This window comes from Corvus moneduloides, chromosome 2, assembly GCF_009650955.1.
Source record: "Corvus moneduloides isolate bCorMon1 chromosome 2, bCorMon1.pri, whole genome shotgun sequence".
NCBI classification, from domain to species: Eukaryota; Metazoa; Chordata; class Aves; order Passeriformes; family Corvidae; genus Corvus; species Corvus moneduloides.
This window is the reverse complement of record NC_045477.1, coordinates 29398698-29420691: the sequence shown is the minus strand read 5'-3', so window position 1 is coordinate 29420691 and position 21994 is coordinate 29398698. Positions and strand designations below refer to the sequence as shown.

Genomic DNA, 21994 nt, shown 5'->3' with positions numbered 1-21994 from the left:
TTGTCAAGCCTTTGGACTTGTGTTAAGCTTTAGCAAGTAGAATTCCTGTGCACCAGGGAGCAGCCATCTGAAGCTTTGTGTGACTTTTTGTAAGTTGTATGAGGAGCAGCTGAGGGAGCTGGGGTTGTTTGGCCTGGAGAAGGCTCATGGGAGACCTTACTGCTCTCTACAACTCCCTGAAAGGAGATTATAGCCAGGTGGGGTTTGCTCTCTTCTCCCAGGCAACCAGCGACAGGACCAAAGGAATTGGCCTCAAGCTGTGCCAGGGAAGGTTCAGGCTGGGTTTCAGGAGGAATTTCTTCACAGAAGGGTTGTCAAGCATCGGAATGGGCTGCCCAGGGAGGTGGTGAAGTAACCCTTCCTGGAGGTGTTTAAGGAAAGACTGGACGTGGCACTCAGTGCTATGGTCTAAGTGACATGGTGGCGTCCGTAAGCTTGGACTTGGTGATCCCAGAGGTCTTTTCCAACTGATTTTTCCAATTGATTCTGTGATTCTGTAATGAGAGCTGTGAATCTGCTTTTGCTAGGATGCTCACTTGATTTTCCTTATGTATTTCCCTTCGTATTTCTCTGCACATCCCGTGTGCTCCCTCTCTCCCTCCCTCTTCATTACAGCACGTTATCGCTTCTGATGGCAGCTGATTTCCGCAGAAACCCGTGTCAGCATAGGTAAAGAAACTAAACTAGGGAAGGAAAAAAAAAAACCAAACTCAGAGCCGGTACGTTTCCAAGGGAAGCAGCGCCTCCGCTAATCCTCCCGGCAGGCCCGACCACTGCCCCGGCTCCGCCCCGCCGCACCCCGGAGGGGCCGCGCCCCAGCCCGAGCTCGAGCGCGGGCAGGAAGAGGCGGGAAAGCGCTCCCGCTCCAGCGGCGGTCACGTGACGGCGGGAAGCGGTTTGAATGGCGGGGGCCGCCGGGAAAAGGCGGGACGGGCTTTCTTTCCGCCCGTCGTCAAGCGGCGGCCGCGGCCCGCGGGGTCGCGCCCGTTCCTCCCGAGCCAAAAGTCGGGAGGGGGCACGGCAGGGTCTTTGCCGCGGCGCTCGCCGCTGGTGTTCCCCGCTCCTCCCAGGATGCTGGCGGCGTGCGGCATGCAGCGGTGCCACCAGGAAGCGCTCAAGAAGAACCGGGTGATGCTGGCCAAGCAATTGGTGTTGAATGTGCTGGTGGAGCACATGGTGGAGAAGGATATCATCACCACGGAGATGGTGGAAATGATACAGGTACGCGGGTTGTCGCCTGCGCCGTGAGCTTTATTTCTGGCTGAGCTCGGTGTCGTTCCTTGCAGTGGCAGCATGGAATAAACTCACCTGTGTGCTACCTGCATATTTCAGTGTGATTGCATTCAGAGGACCTGCAGGAGTTTGGTAGCAGCGTGCAGGAGAACTGTAAGGTGCTTTTGTAGAAAGAAAAAGTGCATTTCCTCTAAGATTCCCTGCGTTCTGGTGTGCAGGTGCCGCAGGCTGCGCTTTGCGGGTCGGGTGGTACCTTCCAGTCCTTTGTTGTCATTTTGTGCTTATCTTATTTTTTTTTTCACACATAGAAACGGGAATAAGCTCTGTTTCCCCAAAAAATACTGTGAAAATAAGTAAATGAATATGTTATATACCACTTTGTTGTGGCATCCTCCATATAAAGAATTCGTGTTTCATATATGTTTTTGTAAATTGTGTGAAGTGCCTTGCAGGGTTCAAGGCTCACTGTCAGATAACAAATGCTATTTGTTTGTAGGCTTGTGTTGCTTACCTTGTGCAGTGGATTCTATGGAGAGAAGTCATGGGAAATAGCTTGGGATTTCTCCCAGAGGGATGGTAATGCACAGAACACTGTGCAGGATGGACATGCAGGTCTTCAAAGAAAGCAGACTGGAAAGGAAGTGGCTGAAGCTGCATGTCAAGTGCATCTCACAGCTCAAGTAAGGAACTGAGGGAGGTCTTAGTCCCCTAGCAAAGTTCATGGTCTCATGATAAGAATAGATGCTGAAAAATAGGATTATGAACTATTTTCTGAGCACGTGTAGAAAGTGTAAACCTGAGACTGATAAGGTTTTGATAGCAATGAATAAATAACTTCCTGATTAATTTTGAGTCATTGTCAAAGATAATGTGAATCACTTTGCATACTTTGACTCAGCAACAAAGGTAATATTAGATGCCTCATGGGGCCTGTCAAGGATATCAGTGCTGAATTGTGGGAGCTCCAGGCAGTCTCACCTGAAATAGCTCCAACCCCTAGTGGAAGAGAATAAAGATACAGTGAAGCAGTGCAAGCCGGAGGCTGAATCAAGGACTTCTTGTACTGGTTTGGGCTGGAGTAGTTAATTTCTTCATAGCTGCTGGTGTGGGGGCTATATCTTGGATTTGTGCTGGAAACAGTCTTGTTAATGTAGAGGTGTTTTACTTATTGCTGAGCAGTGCTGACCCAGAGCCAAGGCCTTTTCCTCTCACCCCCGCCCACCAGCAATGCTGGAGGTGCACAAGAATGTGGGAGGGGACATCCAAGACAGCTGACCCAAGGGATATCCCACTCCATTTGGTGTCATGGTCAGCATGTAAAGCTAGGGGAAGAAGAAGGAAGGGGCAAACTGAGTGTCAGAGCATGGTGCTAATGATGCCAAGGTCTTGGGTTTGATCCCTGTATGGGCCATTCACTTAACAGTAAGACTCGATCCTTGTGGGTCCCTTTCCACTCAGAATATTCTGTGATTCTAAGTCACCATTGTGAGTGATGGAGCCCCACTGTCCTTGGAATGGCTGAACACCTGTCTGCCAACAGGAAGTGGATGAATTCTTTGTTTTGCTTTGTGTGTGTGGCTTTTGCTTTACCTATTAAACCACCTCTGTCTCAGCTTTCACTTCTGTTCTTTGGATTCTCCCCACTATTCCACTTGGGGAGGAAGCAACTGAGCATCTGGTGCGTAGCAGCCCACAAGGGTTAAGCAACAGCATTGCTGAAGTGTGGATGGTGAGTAGGGGTGTTCTTTTGATGGCCTGCAGTTTGTCACTCAAGGGGGAACAGGGGGAAGGGAAGAAAAGGGGGGAAAAAAATCCTTTCAAAGTAGTGCCAGAGAAAATACTCTTCTCAGCAAGATGCTGTTGTAGTTAAAAAGTATTAAACTGAGACCGAAGGGAAGAAGCCTAAAGGAATCTTCCCCTACAGATGTAATTGAGTAAAAGGGAATGCAACAATACTTAGTAATGGATTGTCAGTAAGACGAAAGGTGTTATGACGGATAAGTCAGGTAAAGAGTAATAACTTAGTGGAAAAATTATGCCTAATACAATAAACACTCATAACTAAGAGATTAAATGTGTATAAATAGCAGTAGCAGCCTGGGCAAGAGAACAGAGTGACTTGAACTACTGTTGCAGGGTATTGATCTGGAAATTGCAACAAAAATAGAAACATGGCAGAGGTAGAAGGAAAGCATTCACAGCTGGAACTGCAAAGTATGCATTGTACTAGAAGGATAGAAATGAATGGAGCATTTACTGGATAGTCATAACGGTGCAATGGAGAAAAAGTAAAGTGCATTTAAAAAAATGACTTGTGTGGAAAACACTTTGTCTTATCTTTCATTTTCCTCGAGTAGGTCTGTGAATTTTTAATACTCTTCCTGTCTCTGGCAAATGTGAGCACAGGTCTCGGAAGTGCTGTTAAATAGCCTGTTACTGAAAATGTATTGTGATGCTGATCATCAGGTACCTTAATGGAAACAGGAGGAGCCAAATGCCATTGTCTGATGAAAGAGAATAGATTCTCCTGGATGTAATAACTGACTGGTTCTATATATTTATGCTCCTGCTCCTCCAGTAAGTCAGGAAATCAAGATCTGGATAAATAGTTATGTTCTAAATCGTCTTTTCTTAAAAACACAACAGTTACACTGGTCCTGTTGGCTTGATTTGAGCTAAACAAAAGAAGAAAATGGTTCTGGAAATAGAGCACTTAAATAAACTTCTGTAATCCAAGGGAAGTGTAATAAATCAAGGAGCTCAGGGAGATGAGGCATGACATTTTTTCCAAGTGTGAGATGTCAAACTAGTACTGAAACTTTACCATAAGTAAGAAAAATATGAGAGAGGGAGCATGTTGCAGGAAGAGCCACTGAAGACAAAGGTGGTTGAACTGGATGAGGAGCTCACAAGGAATATGAAGATAAGTAAAGGGGTTATAGATGTACCTTGGAGAGGAATTATTAAGTAGAAGCAGGTTCCTTTGATGTCTGAAATGTGGCAAGATAGTAGGATCTGACAGGATTGAATTTAAATTGGGTCATTCAGAAAGATACTAAACCGTGTGTGGTTTTTTTTTCCACTGTATATACTTTCAATAAAGAGTAAAGAAAAAAATTTTGTTTCCTTTGTAGTGAAAATGATGTTATAATTCTGTAGATGAAAACGCAGAAGAGGGGGGTTTCAAACACAGGGGAATGTTATGGTGGAAATAAAGTGGGACACGGGAAACAGCTGTTTTTAAGGCAAGCTTCAAAATCTACTTGCATAAATAGCTTCTTGTCAGAGCATCAGATGTTTTTCCAGAGCTCTGGGGTGGACTTCTAAAACTGCAAATATGGTAGCAAGAGCTTTCCTGCTTTTTAAACAGGTTGAATACTCTGTACTGTAATAAAAGACTGAGATTGTATAGATACAGAGATTTAAATGCCCTGTTGATCACTAGACAGAAATGAAGGGATCACTGGTTTTGACAAGTGACACAAATTTGATTAGGATGTTTGTCAATTATATATGCTTTTTCCACAGATTCTGCAGGTATGTTCAGGCTCAATAAGACTAATATGGAATTGGCAGGAATTCGGAGTTTATTTACAGCTAGTTTCTGTTATGCAGGTTATCAAACCCATCTGTGAGGGGAAAGAAATAAATTAAGGATGTATTGGAAAATAAAATGAAAGAAATGTGTCCTATAAAAGTTTTACTTCTGAATGTTTGCTGAACATTATTTAGTGTAACCTAAATGTGGTGTTGAAGAGGAAGTCATATCAGGAGGTAACAGCCCTTTGAGTATTTAAGGAAGCACTGAGGAAGAAGTCAGCCAAAAGCTGACTGCTGTACATACAAAGTGCAGAATATGAACATTATGGAAATTTCTTGGCTTTTCAATAAAACTTAAGCTCACCTCAAGAAGCAGAGCCTGTGTTCGTAACTATCATTTATGGCTTAGAGTCATAGACTGTGAAGAAGATGAATGACCTTTAGCTTGTCTCAAAACAGCTGCAGGTCTCCTAGAAAGGAAAAAAAATTCATTAGATACTTTGGAAATCAAGTCTCAGTTACTTTATTAGTTACAATAAAACTTAGCTTACAGCAAGATACAAATATAGGAGCTCGTTATTTTTGATGGATTAGTGTTGCAGTGTTACCAGGAGAAAGCCACCTTTATACTTCTGGGAATACACAACTAAGACATCATTATAGGGACTTTTAGTCAACAGTACTCTGAAAATTCAGGATCCTTTGGGAATAGGAAAAGGTACTTACACTATTAAGGGAAAGAGGGCATTTATGAAAGAAAGTGGCTTGTTTACTGGAGCGAATCAAGGCCAATTTATAGAAAGACGTTTGATAAATAAGGGAAAGGACAGAACACTGAAGTCAAGGAATACTGTTGATAAAAAAATAAAATGCTTTTAGTCAGTCATGAATGAATATAGATCTGAAACTGTAAATTTGTTCATAAACATTGGATCAACAAGATTTTGCAATATCCCCCAAACAATGTGTTGGGGCAAAACCAAACTCCTTTTAACACTGAGCTTGATAATTTTTATGAATGAAGCCAGATGATGTGATATCTTCTGTAGCAGAGGATTTACACATCTACCTCAAAGCTTCTTTTTTTTTTTTTCTGATTTTCCTGTGATTGCTGTATTGTTAGGCCTTAATTCTGTAAAACTCGTCAGCTATTCTCAATTGTCCACCAAAAGGAGAGATCTCAAATCTAAGCAATAATTAAAAAAATATGGGATGAATGAAAAAAAAACAAAATTTATTTCTGATACCCAGTATTTTGGTATGCGATTCTTGGTGTGGTTTAGATTTCACAGGGAAGGGTGTTATTGTATAAATTACATATTTTGTTGGCAAATACCCGTTGATATTCTCACAGTTAGAGCTTCTTGGCAATGTTTTGCAAACACATGAATTTCATTTTTTGATGGTTACTTTTCCACATATACTAGCATATAATGCTTCATTGGTCTAAGTATTAGTCTGTATGTACGAAATACCATTCTGAAATTGACTGAGTATAGTAAGAATTTTACTTCATGTTTTTTGGAGAATTTGACTATCTGCATGAGGCCATAAATTATTGGATAGTAGTGGAAGTATGTTTTTGACTTTGTACACTCAGTGAGGAGAAGTACATACTATTGCAACGGTAACTGGAAGTAAAATTTTAGAGCAAATACGGTGTATTACTGTGTGTGGTCATGTATGAATTGTTGGTTTGTTGTGTTGTCATATACTCTTAGGCAAATAGGAACAGAGGAGTGTGAATGAAATCAACTAGGAAGAGTATAATAAAGGATCTAGCACAGCTAAGCGTAGTGGTGGAATGTTTTTCTGAAATTAAAAAAAAATAGTTGTGCAGGTGATTCATTGAAAGTTAATTATGTTGGGTGTTAACTTGAGTATGGATTTTGGTTTTTTTCCTCTGGGTTCAGGCCAAGTCTGGGAGCTTTGACCGAAATGTGGAATTCCTCAATTTGCTACCCAAGAGAGGTCCTAATGCCTTCTCAGCCTTCTGTGAAGCTCTGCGAGAAACCCAACAGCAGCATCTGGAGGCAATGATCCTGAAGACAATGTCCAACCTGAGCCATGAGATTGCAAGGGTACAACAGTTTTAAAAAAATAAGATGGGTGGCTTGCATTTCAAATTGGGTTTGGGCACAAAAGGATCTTTATCAAATGGGAAAAGCCCAATTGTTTACAAAGGATAGAATGGGTTTTTGTTGCAAGTTGAAACTTGCAGTAGCCTTAGTAAAAACGGAGAGGAAGAAACTTGGGAAGAATAGAATTTTCATAAAGAATCACAAGGTGGTAGAGTCTGGAAGGTACCTCTGGAGGTCATCTCTTCTAACTTCTCTGCTCAAGTATTACCTTCAGTAGGCTTCCAGGGTCACATCCAGGCAGTTTCTGAATATCTGCAAGGATGGAGACTGCAACTTCTCTGGGCAACCTCTTCCAGTGCTCAGGCACCCTCACAATAAAAAAGCGTTTCCTGATGTTCAGAGGGCGCCTCCTGTGTCTCTGTTTGTCCCCATGGCTTCTGGGTCTGTCACTGGGCACCACTGAAAAGAGCCTGGCTCTGTCCTCTTTGCACCCTTTCTCCAGGCGCTCATATGATAAGTTCCCCATGAGGGGGGAACTCCTCCCTTCATCTCTTTTGCTGGCATTGCTCCTCCTAATGCAGCCCAGGGTACCATTTGCTTTTGTGCCAGGGATACATTGCTGGCTCCTGTTTGACTTGGCAACACCAACTCCTTTTCTGCCAAGCCACTTCCCAGCTGGGTGGCCCCCAGGATGTATTGGTACTTTGGAGTGATCCTCCCCAGGCACAGGACTTTGCATTTCTTTTTGTTGAACTGTACAAGGTTCCTGTAATGTTCTTGCATCCAGCGTGTTCTTAATGGGTGTGTAATCAATAATCCAAAACCTGAAAAGAGTGTATTTTTTTCTCTGAATTTTTTTGGTTTAATATTCAGTGGTTGTCTGAGTAGACTCTTAAGGAAACAAATACTTTTATTTTTCTTTTGTTATTTTTTTTCACCTTTTCACTATATGTAGTTGTTAGTGTTGTACTAAAGGAAGAATGTTGCAAAGGTTCTTAGTGCATTGGCAAGGATGGAAACTCTCAGTAAACATATTTTATGCAAAGGAAGGGAGAACAAATACTTTTGAACAGATGTTCCTGTATTAAAATGTAAAATTTATTAGCCTACGCTTTTAATTTTGTTTTCGATTTTGCTGTATTATACAAACTATGAAATCTTGACAGCAAACAAAAATATAGGAATCACCAGACAAATCAAGTTTTTTGTAAAACCAAGGAGGCTAGGATGACCCCAGTGTAAAGATTCTAAACTGAGGATTTGGGTAGAAGAAGAGATGAGCAAAGAAGGGGTTTTGCATTGTGAGAAAGTGCTGCTGCTGTCTTGTCATGATGTTTATTTTGGATGTGAACCATAATCTTATATTTCAACCATTTTTATGTGTATATAAATGCATATATCTTTTCCTTCATGATACCTTCAGCTTTGTACTACAGAGAAAAAACATAGCTATTCTCTGCTACTCCTTTTCATGGATTTATTGATGTCTTGTAGCTTGAGCACTGTCACGAGTCAGATCTTCCATACTCTGCCAGTGAGTCCTGTAATTCAAAGAGACCCCGTTGGCTTGGTGAGTTGCACATGATTTCCTACCTGGTTGGCTCCTTTCAATTTCTTGATGCCCTGTTACTTCAATTCTAGAAATAAGCTTGCCACCACTTTGCTCATCCCAGGCATACAAACCTGACAGTAAACTGACTATATTATGATCAAAGAGGGTAATTTATAGCATATGGGAAGAGACAACCAAAACAGTTTCTTGTCAGCTTCGTTTATTCTTATGGGACACTTTGTTGCTTAAAACAGTACGTGTCAGTAAAATCCTACATTTTGCAAAGATTTTCTGTAAGATTTGCAATAGAATTTCATTGAGCTACAACTCTGATAAGGTACTCACTTTAGGCGGCGTTCCTTAACTTAGACTTCCTTCTTAAAACATTAGTTTAAAGCCTTATATGTGTTATGTGGGTCCAACTTGGTTTTCTGTAGCTTCTGTTAGGTGCAGCAAATCAGCTTTTCATTAGCATGCATTTGTGACTTAGACCAGGGGACTGGTCTAATAACGAGTTGTTGGAATGAATCTCCTTGGTACTTTCTATGTTGCCTCTGGTAATGCCTGGAGTACTTTTTCCACAGGTTTATCTGTATGCTGGTTACTAGGAGCTCTCTCTGGTGTTGAAGAACAAGTGTCTAATTTTTGTAAACTTTTTATTTATTTGCAAGGGTTTTAGGTTGGGTTGTTTTGATTTTTTTAGAGCATATGTTCCTCCAACCAGGAGAGCCATGCCTCAAAAGGCTGAAAGAGGATTTCAGAAGAGATCGTGAATGTCATTAGCTCAGTTCCTTCGGTACAGAGGAGTGAGTGTTTGTCTGCAAATGGCAAATAGTTGATTATCGTTCCCCTCATCTGCTGTTATCCAGAGGAAAGTGTTCAGAAGCAGATAAAAAAAGAAGAGGGCTTTGCACTTCATGAAAGTTAGAATTGTCTCGTTTGATCACTTATGCATGTGTTCAGCATGGGAGGCCTTTTATGAAAGGAAAGAATTATTCTGTTTGAAATTTTTTAGCAGCATTTTGTCAGCCAAACTCTGGAAGTAAGAACATACTGTGCAAAACAGCAGAAAGCACAAGGATCTAATATTAGTTGAGAATTCTGTTTTCATACTCTAGACTAGGCCTTAGATAAGGATAACCCACATACAAGCAAAAATAAAAGCTGCCAGTTAAAATAAAATAAATAAGTATACCTTTACAGTAGTTTTTTTTCTCTTCTGTGTTTCATTTTGTGTCAGTAGTCCCTGATCAAACAAAATTTTTAGAGGTATGAAATATGCATAAGATAATATAGTTCAGAATTTGCAAGTTACTACCTTAATGCAGAGTCTGGAATTTTTTATTATTATTGATGTATTCGGTTTTGCACAGAACCAATGGAACATTCTTTGGATAACGGAGATGGTCCCTCAATTCCTCCAGTGAAGTATTGCACTCCTGAATTTTATCACAATCATCAGCACTTGGTAAGTTGTTGGCAGAGAAAGTGTTAAGATGTGAGAGATGTGAGATGTTTGGATCTATCAGCTAAACGTGTGCCACTTAAAATTGAGTTGAAAGGCTTAATTGGAATGCAGATCAGGGTTGTGCTATTTGTGTAACTGAAAGGTGTTACCAGTCGTGCTCTATTTGATGTGGTTCTCATTTACAAGTGTCAAGAAATCCTGAGAAGTTCTGTAACTGTACAAATCTCTGCCTGTGTTTCTTTGATCATGAATAGCTTTGTGAAATGACTTCTGTTTTATTGCTCTCTGTGAGCTGTCAGTATTATTGCCTCAAATTTATTTGACTGTGTCCTCATCTTCTGTAAGATGACAAACCCTGTAAATGACTGTAAGATAGTAGAACTGTGTTTTCAACTCATAAGTTGGGCTAATTGCCATCTCTACCCAAGAGTCCTTAGGCTTAAGAACCTGGTCAGGATTCTAGGCTGGGTAGAGCAATGTGAATTTCTAATCTTCTGCTGCAGTGCTTGAAGTAATGTGTGTAATCTAATTACTTTTTGCTTATTCTGTCTGTAAGGCGTAGATTGTGGTGGGGTAGGCTTAAGGAAAAGTTAAGTTTGTGTTGTGGGGTAAACACTTCATTAGGGTTACACAATGTCAGAGGCTCTGTGTATAGCAAAACAGAGTTTTTGTTTGTGTGTTGGTTTTTGTTTGGGTTGGGTTTGCGTTTTTGGGGGTTTTTTGTTGTTGTTGTGGGTTTTTTTGAAACTGTCTGTTGGGGTGACCTGATTAATTAGCAGTGCCAGTGTGAGCTTGACTAGGCTCCTTTTGCATCTGTGCATGGATACACCTTATTTGATATTGTCCTTTGGTATTAAATTTTACTTCCAATTTACAGGAGTGTTAGTAAGTGAATTACTATTGATTTGTTGTTGTTAGAGTGGTAGGGACAGAGAGGGAACTTAATTTGAAGACACCCCTCTTAAATTAGTTCTTTTCCTGTTAACCTTTTTTGCCAGTTGCACAATTTTAAAGATCAATGACTGACAGTCGCCTGCTGTTACAATTACACTCACTGCTATTTTACATCTGTCTGCTCCCAACAGCAACATGGTGTTGTCCTTTGATGGGGGTGACCCAGATATATGGGGCCCTGCTGGGGTGAGGGTGGGAAAGGGAAAAAATTTAGCGATACCTAATTCACAGTTTGAAATGGATAAGCTGTGTTTCTTTTAAAATGAAGAATAAGGCAAGCCAGTCTAACCTATTAGTAATAGTACTGTAGGATTGTCAGTTGTGGGGGCTGGCAAGCACAGGAGTATCAAGTTGGTGTGGAATGACTGCTGTCCTGTTCTAACACGCCATTATTTCCTTGTGTAGTCTAAATTTACCCATATTTAATCTACTTTTCAGGCATACAAGCTGACATCAGAGCCCCGAGGCTTAGCACTTATCCTCAGCAATGTCTGTTTCAGCAGCGAGAAGGACCTGGAATATCGCGCAGGGGGAGATGTGGACTGTGCCTCCCTGGAGATGCTTTTCAAGCAGCTCGGCTATCGAGTCACTGTTCTTCGTGATCAAACTGCACAGGTAAGGGGGTGATCCCAGTATTTCACAACTGGTGTGGATGAGAGTTTGTTTCATAATTGTCTTAAGAGGTTCCCTTTGGTATGTAGCTAAGCTTTGAAGATGTGAATTATCGCTTGGGAATGGGATGATGTCTCCTCTCCTACTGATCAACATGAGAAAGCTTGGAAGGCTGAGCTCTTCCAATGGAAAGTAGTATCACAAAGGACTAGAAGAGGTACTACTCTAGTTGGACTCTAGTGCAAGGGTCAAGAATTTTGAGACCGCTCTTGGCATGTGTGTTGAAAACACAAATGAATAAAGTCTCCAGTTAACATTGGAAAAGTCTATCTAGAGTAATATTCTCCTAAAAGTTAAACTTTGCAAATATTTGATGTAGTCTTTGCAATTATGATGTTTTCATGTCCTATGAAAACATCCTGTGATGAAGTCAGTTGCCAGTACGTAATTATCAGTCTTCCACTATTTGTGCAGTTCAGTTCTACTCTTCCAGTCTTTGCTAAAAACAGTGGTTGTGCTTCACTTAGGAAAATTGGTTGTGTTCCATGACTAACTTAATCAAGCCACTCTCCATAGGAATGCAGTTGCTGCCTTCTCCAGCACCATTTGATCTTAGTCTTTTTAAATCCCTATGAATCTAAGTGATACAGGACCTGTTAAAGAGTCTTTTATTCAAGAACAGAGCTTTTGCAACATTGATATAAAACTTTTGCATCTGCCATGTTGTCAGAGTTCCTAAAGTTTTCCAGTTTAAATTTTTAATTGACCACTAGTGTCTGAATGCCTCAAGTCCCAGAGTATGTATCTGTTAAGTTGCTCAAATATCCCAGCCAGACTCCAGTGTCAGTGTAAAACCTCTTCAAAATATCACTTGGTTTCCCCTGCTGGCCTAAGTGATTCCTGCTTCACAGTGTTATACTTCAGACTGAATGCTGCATAAAAGAGCAAGAATACTTTGCCTTTTTTTTTCCAGAACACATCTTTTCTATGTACATTTGATGTATGTAGGGGTTTTCTTTATAACAGGAGGGCCATTTGTGTTTTTCCTAGAATATTGATTCACTTTCCCTGTGGAAGTCTAGAAAGCATTGAACTTTTTTTTTTTTTTCCCCCCCCCCGGTTTAGGAGATGCAGAATGCATTGGAGAGATTCTCCAAGCTGCGAGATCATCGAGATGTGGATTCTTGCATTATAGCTCTGCTTTCCCATGGTGTGGAGGGTGGAGTTTATGGCAGTGATGGCAGACTACTAGAGGTATATTGCTGAGTCCTGACCTGTTGTTTTAGGTTATCTCTAGGAAAGTAACAGTGTTCAAAAAAAAAAAAAAGTGATGGAAGGCTGAGGATTCACGTTTTTTAAAATTAAAAAAAATAAGGGCTGGAGAGAAGAAAAGGGCAAGGGGCTGTCTGTGAGAGGTCTGGAAGATGAAAAATGGCAAGTAGGGGAAGTTATCTCTCTGTATAGATACTAGGTGTAGAGTGCATGAACCCAAGCAAGTAGGAACCTGGGGAGAGGATGGAGAAAGGGATGTGTTTGTCACACACTGAGTTTGCAGATAAAGGAGAAAATACCAAGACTGGTGGGATAATAACCAAAATACAGGGAAGCAAGGTGAGACTGGGTTTGGCTTACAGAAGGCTACAATAAAGAAATTTCTCTTCTTTCTTCTCTCAGTTGCAGGAGGCTTTCCGGCTCTTTGATAATGCAAACTGCCCAAATCTCCAGAATAAGCCCAAAATGTTCTTTATTCAGGCCTGCCGGGGAGGTGAGTGCCCGAACTCTAAAAGCCATGTACTTGGCATGCCATTAAGGCTCATTTTGCACACATGCACACCCTCACATTCAACTTGCTGTCAACTCTCCTCTTTGCTTCTCTCAGGTGTAAGTGGGACCCATATTCACCTCCCTCTGCCCTGCTGCTGCCACTGCATCTGTTGCTCTGTAAGTGTCTTTAGCTCTGCATGAGGTGTGTGCATTGACTTGCAGACCCCAGAGCACCTTAGTGACATCAAGCTCCGTCATATCCCACTCATACCTGGGGGCTTCCTCGTGCTGTGCCTGCAGTAGGGGGAGTGGGGCACATGGTGCACAAATTGCAGCACAGCATGGAGCAGTGCACTAGCACTGGAGTCTTGCTGAGGTCCTGTCTTTCTCTTGGTCCTCGATGTGTTGTGTCTCTTGTGGTTGTCTCTTGAGCTCTCTGAGTTGGTTCCAATTATTTTTGGGGTTTTGTCTTTTTCCTTTACCTTAGCCTGTTTTCAACCTCAAAATGACCTTTCCTTGCACCCTTTTCCACATGCTGTTGTTGAATTCTTACATGCTGTTGTACAGAACTCTTTTCATGTTTCTTACAGCCTTGTTCTTTTTCTGTGCTTTATGTACTTTTTTTTTTCAACTCTGCTATTCCTTTTCCTTCCTTTTGTAACTAAACAAACACATTTGTAACTAACTACCTTTCAGATGTGCTAATGACCACATTTTTCCCTCAAGTGTTTGGACTCTGTGAAATTGCTGATATTCCAAAGTGAAGCTGTCTTATAGTTTCATTTTTCCCTTGTGATGGAGAAGTTTTTCTAGTGTGTATGCTTTCCCCCCTGCTTTTCCCTTGTTCCTCGCAGTTGTCTCCCTTCTTTCTCAGTTTTAGCAAGCTTTATAGTTTGTCCTCTAGAGACTCTTGTTTAATCCCAGTTCAGGGAAAAGCCCAAAGTCTACATGAAGTATTTCAGCGATCAGAAATACTTGGTCCTTCTAAGCATTTGGGAACACTGTAACATGCATGCTTACAATATGAATTGAATCTGATTGCTTTCCTTATGTGAATGAACATTTAGACACTCTTGAACAAACATGAGCGTGCAAACTCAGTGCAGAAATAAGTGTAATAAGCCAGAATTGTCAGCTGACCTCATTAGGTAATTAGGTTTATTTGACTGTAGTGTTACCATAATGAGTGTGTTAAGACGAAAGAATCAAGCTTGGCTTTTGTATTCCCCAAAAAGTTGCAGTTAAGGAAGAGTGGTAAAGCTTGCTATGCACGATGCTTTAGAACTAGGATATTGCAATAGACAAAGGATTGAGGTACTTTAAAAACTGAAAGGAAAATCTCAGTTAAAAAAAAAAATCAAACAAGGCAAAACTCTGCATTGTCTAACTTCTTTTAACCTTGATTAATAGTTGGAGGGGAGAGCCAGTTACAGAGTAATTGAACTGTCAACAAAAATGTGTATTCTTTAAACAGTATTCAAAAGACTGTATTGTCGCCATTGAAATAGTAGTCAATCTATCTGTGCCATGCAAGTTAGCTGGAACTAGTTGAAACAAGATGAGAAATGCATAAATTATTCTTCTTTCCTAACCTTACGTAGTAGGCATGCTCTATCTTCTATTAATGACACATTTTAAAAATGTAGATAAAGAAATGTTGGTACAGTCTTAATTTCCAGAGAACTTTTGGCAGGAGTCTACTAAGGAAGTGAAGTAGTCCACCTACAGTCATGGATCAAAAACCTGTGGCAACAGAAAACAATGAGAAAAGTTTCAGTGTGGCATGAAATGATACTTTAAACACAGATACTAAGCAGCTTCAATGTAGTAGATCCAAAAGAGTGAAAAACTGGGCTAAGTAATGACAAATGGCTAGTTAGCAGTTGTTTAAATCAATTGGCAAAACAGCTATCTGGGAGCTTCAATACAATTGAAACAGACTAGCTCAATCGCTGGCAGTGGTTCTATAAATTAGGAGTATGTTAGTAGTTAAGTATGCAAAGGGTTAGTGCTTTACACATTTTAGTTAAGTGGATTGGAGTGGTGTTTGAAGACAAATGTATGAGGAAGATGTGTAATTCTGAAGCTTTAATCAAAATAGTTTTGACTTTATACATAATGGGATGATGACAGTGTGAATAATAGAGCTTGACAGTAAAATTACCTGAGTCTTTTCTGAAATAAAGTGCACAGTGAACGGTACACTAAATTTTTTAAAACATAGAGAACCGGAAGGATTAAAGGATAAAAGACGTGAAAAAAGTGTGGTTAAAAATGAAAAAAATTTGCATTGCTACCTTAAAGAGATGAGAAAGAAACTTAATGGAAGCTATCAGGAAATTTTGAGCTATGGAGACTTTAATTCTAGGCTGTTTCAGACAATCACACCCCTCCAAGTGCTGTTTTCTTTTTGGAGGAAAAGAGCAATGTTGCTGACTTATGAACTGACCACTTTCTGAGCATAATTATGAGATGCCATCTGTGCCACTGCCTGTTAAAGGGTTAGAAATCCAAATGTATTATTAGGGCATGAGCTAGCAACAAAAATTGAGAAACATCTTAAGAGGAAGGTCTCTGAAGTGGACACTTAAGCATCCTAACACTAGACTCTGATTGTGCTGTTAGGAAGTAAGGAGAAAAATAGATTCTCATCTTAGAGCAAAAGAAAACAAAAAGGCAAAATTATATGAAAAAATCTATAAAATGTAATTTGAATTTTCTTGCAACACAGCTGGACTATCAAAGTTACCACCACTAAGCAATTAGTCGAGATTATAATGGAAACTCTGCATCATGTAGAAAACCAATTGAGAATATTAACACTTGCATAATACATGCTAATGAATCCTGGAGAGGGCATTAAATGCTCTTCAGGTTTTAAACTAATCTCCATGGACTAAAGTTCTCTCTCATGTTTGGGGTCAGATTATTTTGCATTTTTCTGCTGTACAATTTATGCTTTTAATTGAAACAAGCAGTATTGTAATCAGGTTTTAGAACTAGATGAGATAGTTGGTCCATGTTTTCTAGTTGTCTTGGACATAGACCTTAGCAACCAAAATTACAGCCCTTGTTTGAGTTCTGTGGTAAATAGATAGTTATCATTGCAAAGTGCTCTAGACATTTCTGGATATTTCTAAGGTAGTTATGAGTGGAAAATAAAAACTTCATGGCTAGGCATCAAATCCTTCCATGAATGGTGGAGAACTACCAGAAACTTCCCTGCTTTCGTGGTTATCCCACGGTCTGCACAGGAAGGGGTGGGAGCAGAAATCAGCATGCAAACCAAGTCAAGTTAGGTTAAGCAGGTGGAGCAGTTGTTGGTATCTGCGTTAGTTTGTGCAGAAGAACTTTCAGATGAGTTTAAAACAGCTGAAAAAGTGTAAAGTTAGTGCAAAAACTTTCTGCTTGATGGTAGTTGTGGCGTCACTGACCAGAGCCCAAAACTAAGTGTAGGAACCCAGAGTGCTGAGAATATTTCTCTGCCTGTTTTTAAGGGTTCTTACCCCCCTGAACAACACTGTTTTAACCTCCAACCTTGGAAAAAATTACCAATAGTCAGACAAGAACTAGAAAATACAGTGGTGTGAATTAGGTGATAGACTACTATGTAAGATTGTCACAGGGTGAAAAATTTAGTGGTTTTAGGTTTCTCTTTGTAGTAAATAGATAAGAGTAAAAAATATAAAAATGGAGGATTGTTGTTGTTCTCTGGACCTTCTTCTCCTTCTTCTACTGCTCCATATTCTGCAGTAAAAGTGGTTTGGGATGATTGGATAGAGAATTCCGCAATTCCTAGTCGTGTTTCTGAATAATTGGTAGGAAAGTGAAAATAATGTACGTTTTTAGTAACTGTTGGTTAAAATCTCTTTAAAAGGCCATGTAAATGTTGGTAATTGGTCTCACTCCTACTTTTCCTCCTTCTATTCTGTACCTGGGTCATGCTAGTGGCTCTGTTCCTCTGATAAGACTCTGGAAGCATTGAAACTAAAAGAGACGTCTCAGTTTATCTCTCAAACTCCTTGCAAGGACTTTCAGCAAATTCTCTCCCATCAGGAGAGACTTGATTTATGGCACAGTAAAGTGTCAACTAAGGAAGTACAGGAAAGCTAAATCCAGTAATTCAGGATAATTTCTTCTCCTCTTCTCCCTCTCCTTGTTTATTGCCACCCCAGATGAGTTGGACCGAGGAGTGGACCAAAGAGATGGCAAAGGATGGTCAGATTCCCCTGGCTGTGAGGAGAGCGATGCGAACAAGGAAGAAAGTCTGAAGCTGCGTCTGCCAACATGCTCGGATATGATCTGTGGATACGCTTGTCTGAAAGGTACTGGGCCCTAATTGTTTGGGCATAAGGAGGTTTTATGTGTCTGTGTCCCCCAAAAGTGTTCATGGTAGTCTCTCTCTCCAGGCACTGCGGCCATGCGAAACACCAAGCGCGGGTCCTGGTACGTCGAGGCTCTCACCTCGGTGTTTGCCGAGGACTCCCGACACACTCACGTGGCTGACATGCTGGTGAAGGTAAAGCACAAGTGCATTTACTCTCCCACTTCTACTTGGTTTTTGAAGGGCCTTCCATTGCTTCAAAATACTAGGATTAATCTAGTCCTATTAAAGCACTTGTTCTTGCCTTGTTTGTAGCAAAATTATAATTTTCCCCATTCTTATTTATTTATATACAGTTGCATAGCAGTTTAACCCAAGTAAAGATGCTGTTTCTTTGACTCCTTCTGTTTCATTTGTGCAGTCACATGGTGAACTTGCAAGAAGAGTTAATATTGCTCGCCAAGAATCACTTTTCTTCTATAGAAATAGCTTTTTTTTCAGGTGAATTCATTCCCTGAACATTCACACCACACAGCTGCAAAAGCACCAGTAGTCATATAAGGTAAAGATTGAGAAAATGGAGGAAGGAGTGAAAAACGTGGTGTGACCACGGCAGCTTGAGCTGCTGTGGAACTGCAGCCTAGTTCTTGATCCTTCTTATAGTTAGGGGACTACTTAATGCATTAAATAGAATAATCTGTGAGTACAGAAAGAAATTACATTTTTCTTCCTTCTGTCCTTCTAATCCTTCCAGTTATTTTAATTGTTTTTTTTAATCTCACATCTAGGTGAATAGGCAAATCAAGCAACGAGAAGGTTATGCCCCAGGCACAGAATTTCACCGCTGCAAGGAAATGTCAGAATATTGTAGCACACTCTGTCGGGACCTTTACCTGTTTCCTGGCTATCTACCAGGAAAATAACCTTGCCAGCTCTGTTTGAAGAGAGATACTGCCAAAGCTGAACTTTGACTGTGGATATCTGTTTTCACTCTCATGAGCTGTGACATCAGATGTGCAAGCAAGGAATGCCAGTCTAATTCTTTATGTCTTTTTCTAAAATAAACTGGCAACTCTCCTTGTAATCTGACTCAGTTCAGGGTTTAAAATTCTAATATCCCAATTAACTCTGTTTGTATAGAAATTGATGGAAAGAGGATCAGCATCGGAACTGGAAAGACATGGGAACATCCTTTGGAAGGAGACATAAGGACATTTGTAAACAAAGTGAATGTGAAAATGGAAATGGACTACTTGTACAATTTCTAAGTTAAGCCTTTCTTAAGGAAAATCATTCAAAAGATGCTACTTATCTTATGCTTGTACTTTTAAAATTTTAAATACTTTCTGCATGGTTCTTCATACAGGACAGTCGACTCCTGTGCACATTAGAAAAGGGCTCCCTTGTGAAGGAGAATCCCCTCTTCTCTAAAATGGAATGTTATTGTTCTCAGTACTCAACACCTTCCATTTTGATCACTTAAAAGTCTATTTTTCTACATTGCTTCTATAGCCAAGTTACCAAGAGAACTACAAGACATCCCAGATTATCAGCAAAACATATAGAGACCCAGACAAATATGCCTGCATAAACTGCCCCAGAAATAGTTTTGAATCTAGAAACTCTAGATTAACTCCCCTTAGTCCCAAGAGCGAGCAACTGCATGGAATATTCCTTTTGAGGAATTTGTTTGCTGTAGTACTTCTATGTCACAATAGACATTCAGTCTATTCAGTCCACCAACTTCTCAGGAGTTTATAAATTGCACTGTACAACTGAAGCCCTGAAACTCTATGGCCTTGTACAAAAGAATCTTCTGTCTTTTTAATTAACAAAAATATTCAAGGCAGCTCTTTACAGTCTAAGCATGGTGCTTGGATTATTTATCACTGCAGTGTTTTTCCCTTTTAAATGAGAGGGAAGAGTTTTACATTATTAACTTGTTCTGTGAGTTTTCTTTCCTTAGCCACGATAATTTAAAAGCATAATCAATCACTTCTTTTGGAAATTTCCTGCACAGTCTCTTCGTGCTGTAATTTGTGTCTTGCTGTGTCCCAACTGCAGTTACTCCCACTTGATGTGACATGGGAGATGGGCATTGTTCTCTTTTTGTGGTAGAGCCTAAATCCTGAGATACTGGATTACATATGGACTACAGGCTGCTCACTTCAGTCTCCATCTTCTCCATTTTGTAGCATTAAGTTAGCATAGTTCCTGGCTTTTTTTTAATGTAAGTAGGCTCTTAAAATACATTTTTCAGGACAGAATTATGTATAGGAAGCACAAAGGGATATGGAGGGAGGCTGGAAAACTAGGCATGTGCTCTTTATATTATTCTGCCTAGAAAATGAAGGCTGTGTTTCTTCCAGCTGACAAAGGTGCAGCATTAACATGTATCTTGCATTTATCCTACACACAATGTGATGAGCAGAACAAGAATCATACTTGCCAATTGGTGCCTTACTCTGAAGTCTAATATACCAGTCTGGGGGCTCCTGTACCTCCCTGGAGTATAAACACTGTCTTCCTGAGTGCTCCCTCTATGAAATGGTGCAATAGTTTACAGATAGGTTTATTGATGAAGCAGTCCATTGTGATGGATTAAATTTCTGTAGGATTGCATCAAGTTGCATGATCACTGCCACTTTTGTATATCTTTTTGTATACTTGTATTTGACTGCCTTGAGGTGTCAAAATAAAGAATTTTTGTTTGATTAATAGGTGAAGTGTCTTCCATTTGGAGAGTTAGACCTTTGCAGAAATGGAGGTTCTATATAAAGAGAATTTTGTGTAATTTCTTGAGGTAGCACATCCCAGAGGGGCTTTTGAACTCTAAGCCTCTACTTATAGCTGCAACCACTATGAGCTGCTTGTAAATTTTGATAACACCTGGGCCAAACAAAGACTGATAAATTAATAAAGAGATAAGAGACAGAACCATCAAGTGGGAGGCTGATGTTGTGCTTCAGCACGTGAAATATTTACATTAGGAAAATTTTGGGCTTGGTGTTTTTGAAAGAAAAGTTGATGTCAAAATGAAGGGTTTCTGGAAAAAAGGAGTCTTGGAAGGAAGAAGAAAGTGAAAATACCAGCTGTCAGAAAGATTCTGGAAGTGGAGGAAGGTCCAGGGGCTCAGAGAGCTGCATGGGAAGAAATGCCAGGGAATGCTTGGAGGCTTGATGCATAATGCCCAAGACTTGTAACTGGGAGCAGCTGTATACCATAGAACCAACAGAACTTTCTGTTCCACCTTCAGAAATGAGCCATGATTTTACTGCTGGGCAGGGAAGCTGAGATCAAAGCAATGCACCTGGGAGAAAGTGAGTTAGTGTGAAATAAGAAGGTAAAAGCTGTGTTCTTGTTAGTTGTCAAAATAATCCCCAGTATCCAGATCCACTAGAGGTTGCCCTTTACCCTGTTTCATCTGTGACACCTCGAAGAGTTGTTTCCTGTCTTCTGAGATCGCTTTTTAGTGAAAGAGTATATTGGTTTATTAAAAATGCCAAATTCTGATACAGGAAATTTAGTACTGATATTAGCACTGGAATTACCAACATCTACCTGTGCAGAAAATGATTCTAGTAGTCCAGAAGATGAAGTCAACAAGATGTTTGTATTTTCATAGGTAAGTTTTGAGCTACTAGCATAGTTTAAAGAATTACTTTTAATAGCTGGGATAGCAGGGCAATGTTAACTAGTTCACATTTTGTCATTTTGTCTTGAAACCAGAAGAATAAGATCAAAGGTTTTGTTTGAGATGGGGAGTGAAAACAGTGAACCCAATGTAGACGAGATATTTTTAAAAATCTCGAGTTGCATGAGAATCATTAACAAAATGATTCAGTAAATTAATACAATTTTAATTCTAAAGTGATTTTTTTCCCCTATTTATAATTATTAAAATTAATACATAGTCAAAGGGTTTGATTCTGTAAAAATAGTCATTGGTCCCCTTAAAAATTAGGATGTACAGGATGGTACTGAAAGAGAGTATATGCCTCCAAAACATCAAAAAGTTTGGCTAAACATCTATAAAACATCTTAAAAAAATTTATGCCAAGCTGAGACTCTTAATGTGCACTGTACCTGTGTTGTATAATTTGCTCTCACCCTTCCCTTCAGGGTATGAGAATTCTTCACTACATCACAACACTAAATTATTAAGTTAGGAGAAGGAAATGCAGGAAGATACTGTTATGTAATAGATTATGTCATCAGTGTATGCATACAGAGAACAGTTTCTTTAAAAGGAAGGGAATGAAATGGAAATCTCCAGAGAAGTTACAATCAACTGTTGTCACAGGATCAGCAGCCTTGGTGAGTCTGTTTCACTAGGAATGAGTGCTATGTCCTGCTCAGTGCAATTTGGCCTGCTGTTGCTGATTTTGCCACTTCTCATAGAATTCTTTTCTGTTAAAGTTTGATATTCTTTTGTTTCTATTCATCTGCGTTTGTTACTTGTTTGT

At 40.1% G+C, this 21994-nt stretch overlaps 1 protein-coding gene across 3 annotated transcripts; it reads left to right on the top strand.

Moving 5' to 3' along the window:
* The first annotated feature begins 883 nt into the window (after positions 1–883).
* On the top strand, positions 884–20248 carry CASP2 (caspase 2). 3 transcript variants are annotated; one of them, XM_032098833.1, is made up of 12 exons: positions 1135–1221; positions 1730–1913; positions 2847–2962; positions 6687–6854; positions 8349–8424; positions 9780–9874; positions 11267–11443; positions 12566–12694; positions 13115–13205; positions 17380–17529; positions 17614–17723; positions 18317–20248. In XM_032098833.1, exons 2-12 carry the CDS (start codon positions 1889–1891, stop codon positions 18449–18451), a joined length of 1272 nt encoding a protein of 423 aa, XP_031954724.1. In that variant the 5' UTR covers positions 1135–1221; positions 1730–1888; the 3' UTR covers positions 18452–20248. The 3 variants fall into 3 exon arrangements, 2 of the variants coding, with proteins under 2 accessions (XP_031954723.1, XP_031954724.1); XR_004238138.1 differs by lacking the exons at positions 1730–1913; positions 2847–2962; positions 18317–20248 and adding an exon at positions 13320–13381 and having other exon boundaries at positions 884–1221; XM_032098832.1 differs by lacking the exons at positions 1730–1913; positions 2847–2962 and having other exon boundaries at positions 896–1221.
* The last annotated feature ends 1746 nt before the right edge of the window (positions 20249–21994 follow it).

Coding starts and splice junctions, on each gene's coding strand:
- CASP2 (XM_032098832.1), top strand. CDS start 1,072: ATGCTGGCGGCGTGCGGCATGCAGCGGTGCCACCAGGAAGCGCTCAAG. Junction 1,222..6,686: donor AGATGGTGGAAATGATACAG/GTACGCGGGTTG, acceptor CTCTGGGTTCAG/GCCAAGTCTGGGAGCTTTGA. Junction 11,444..12,565: donor TTCGTGATCAAACTGCACAG/GTAAGGGGGTGA, acceptor CCCCCGGTTTAG/GAGATGCAGAATGCATTGGA.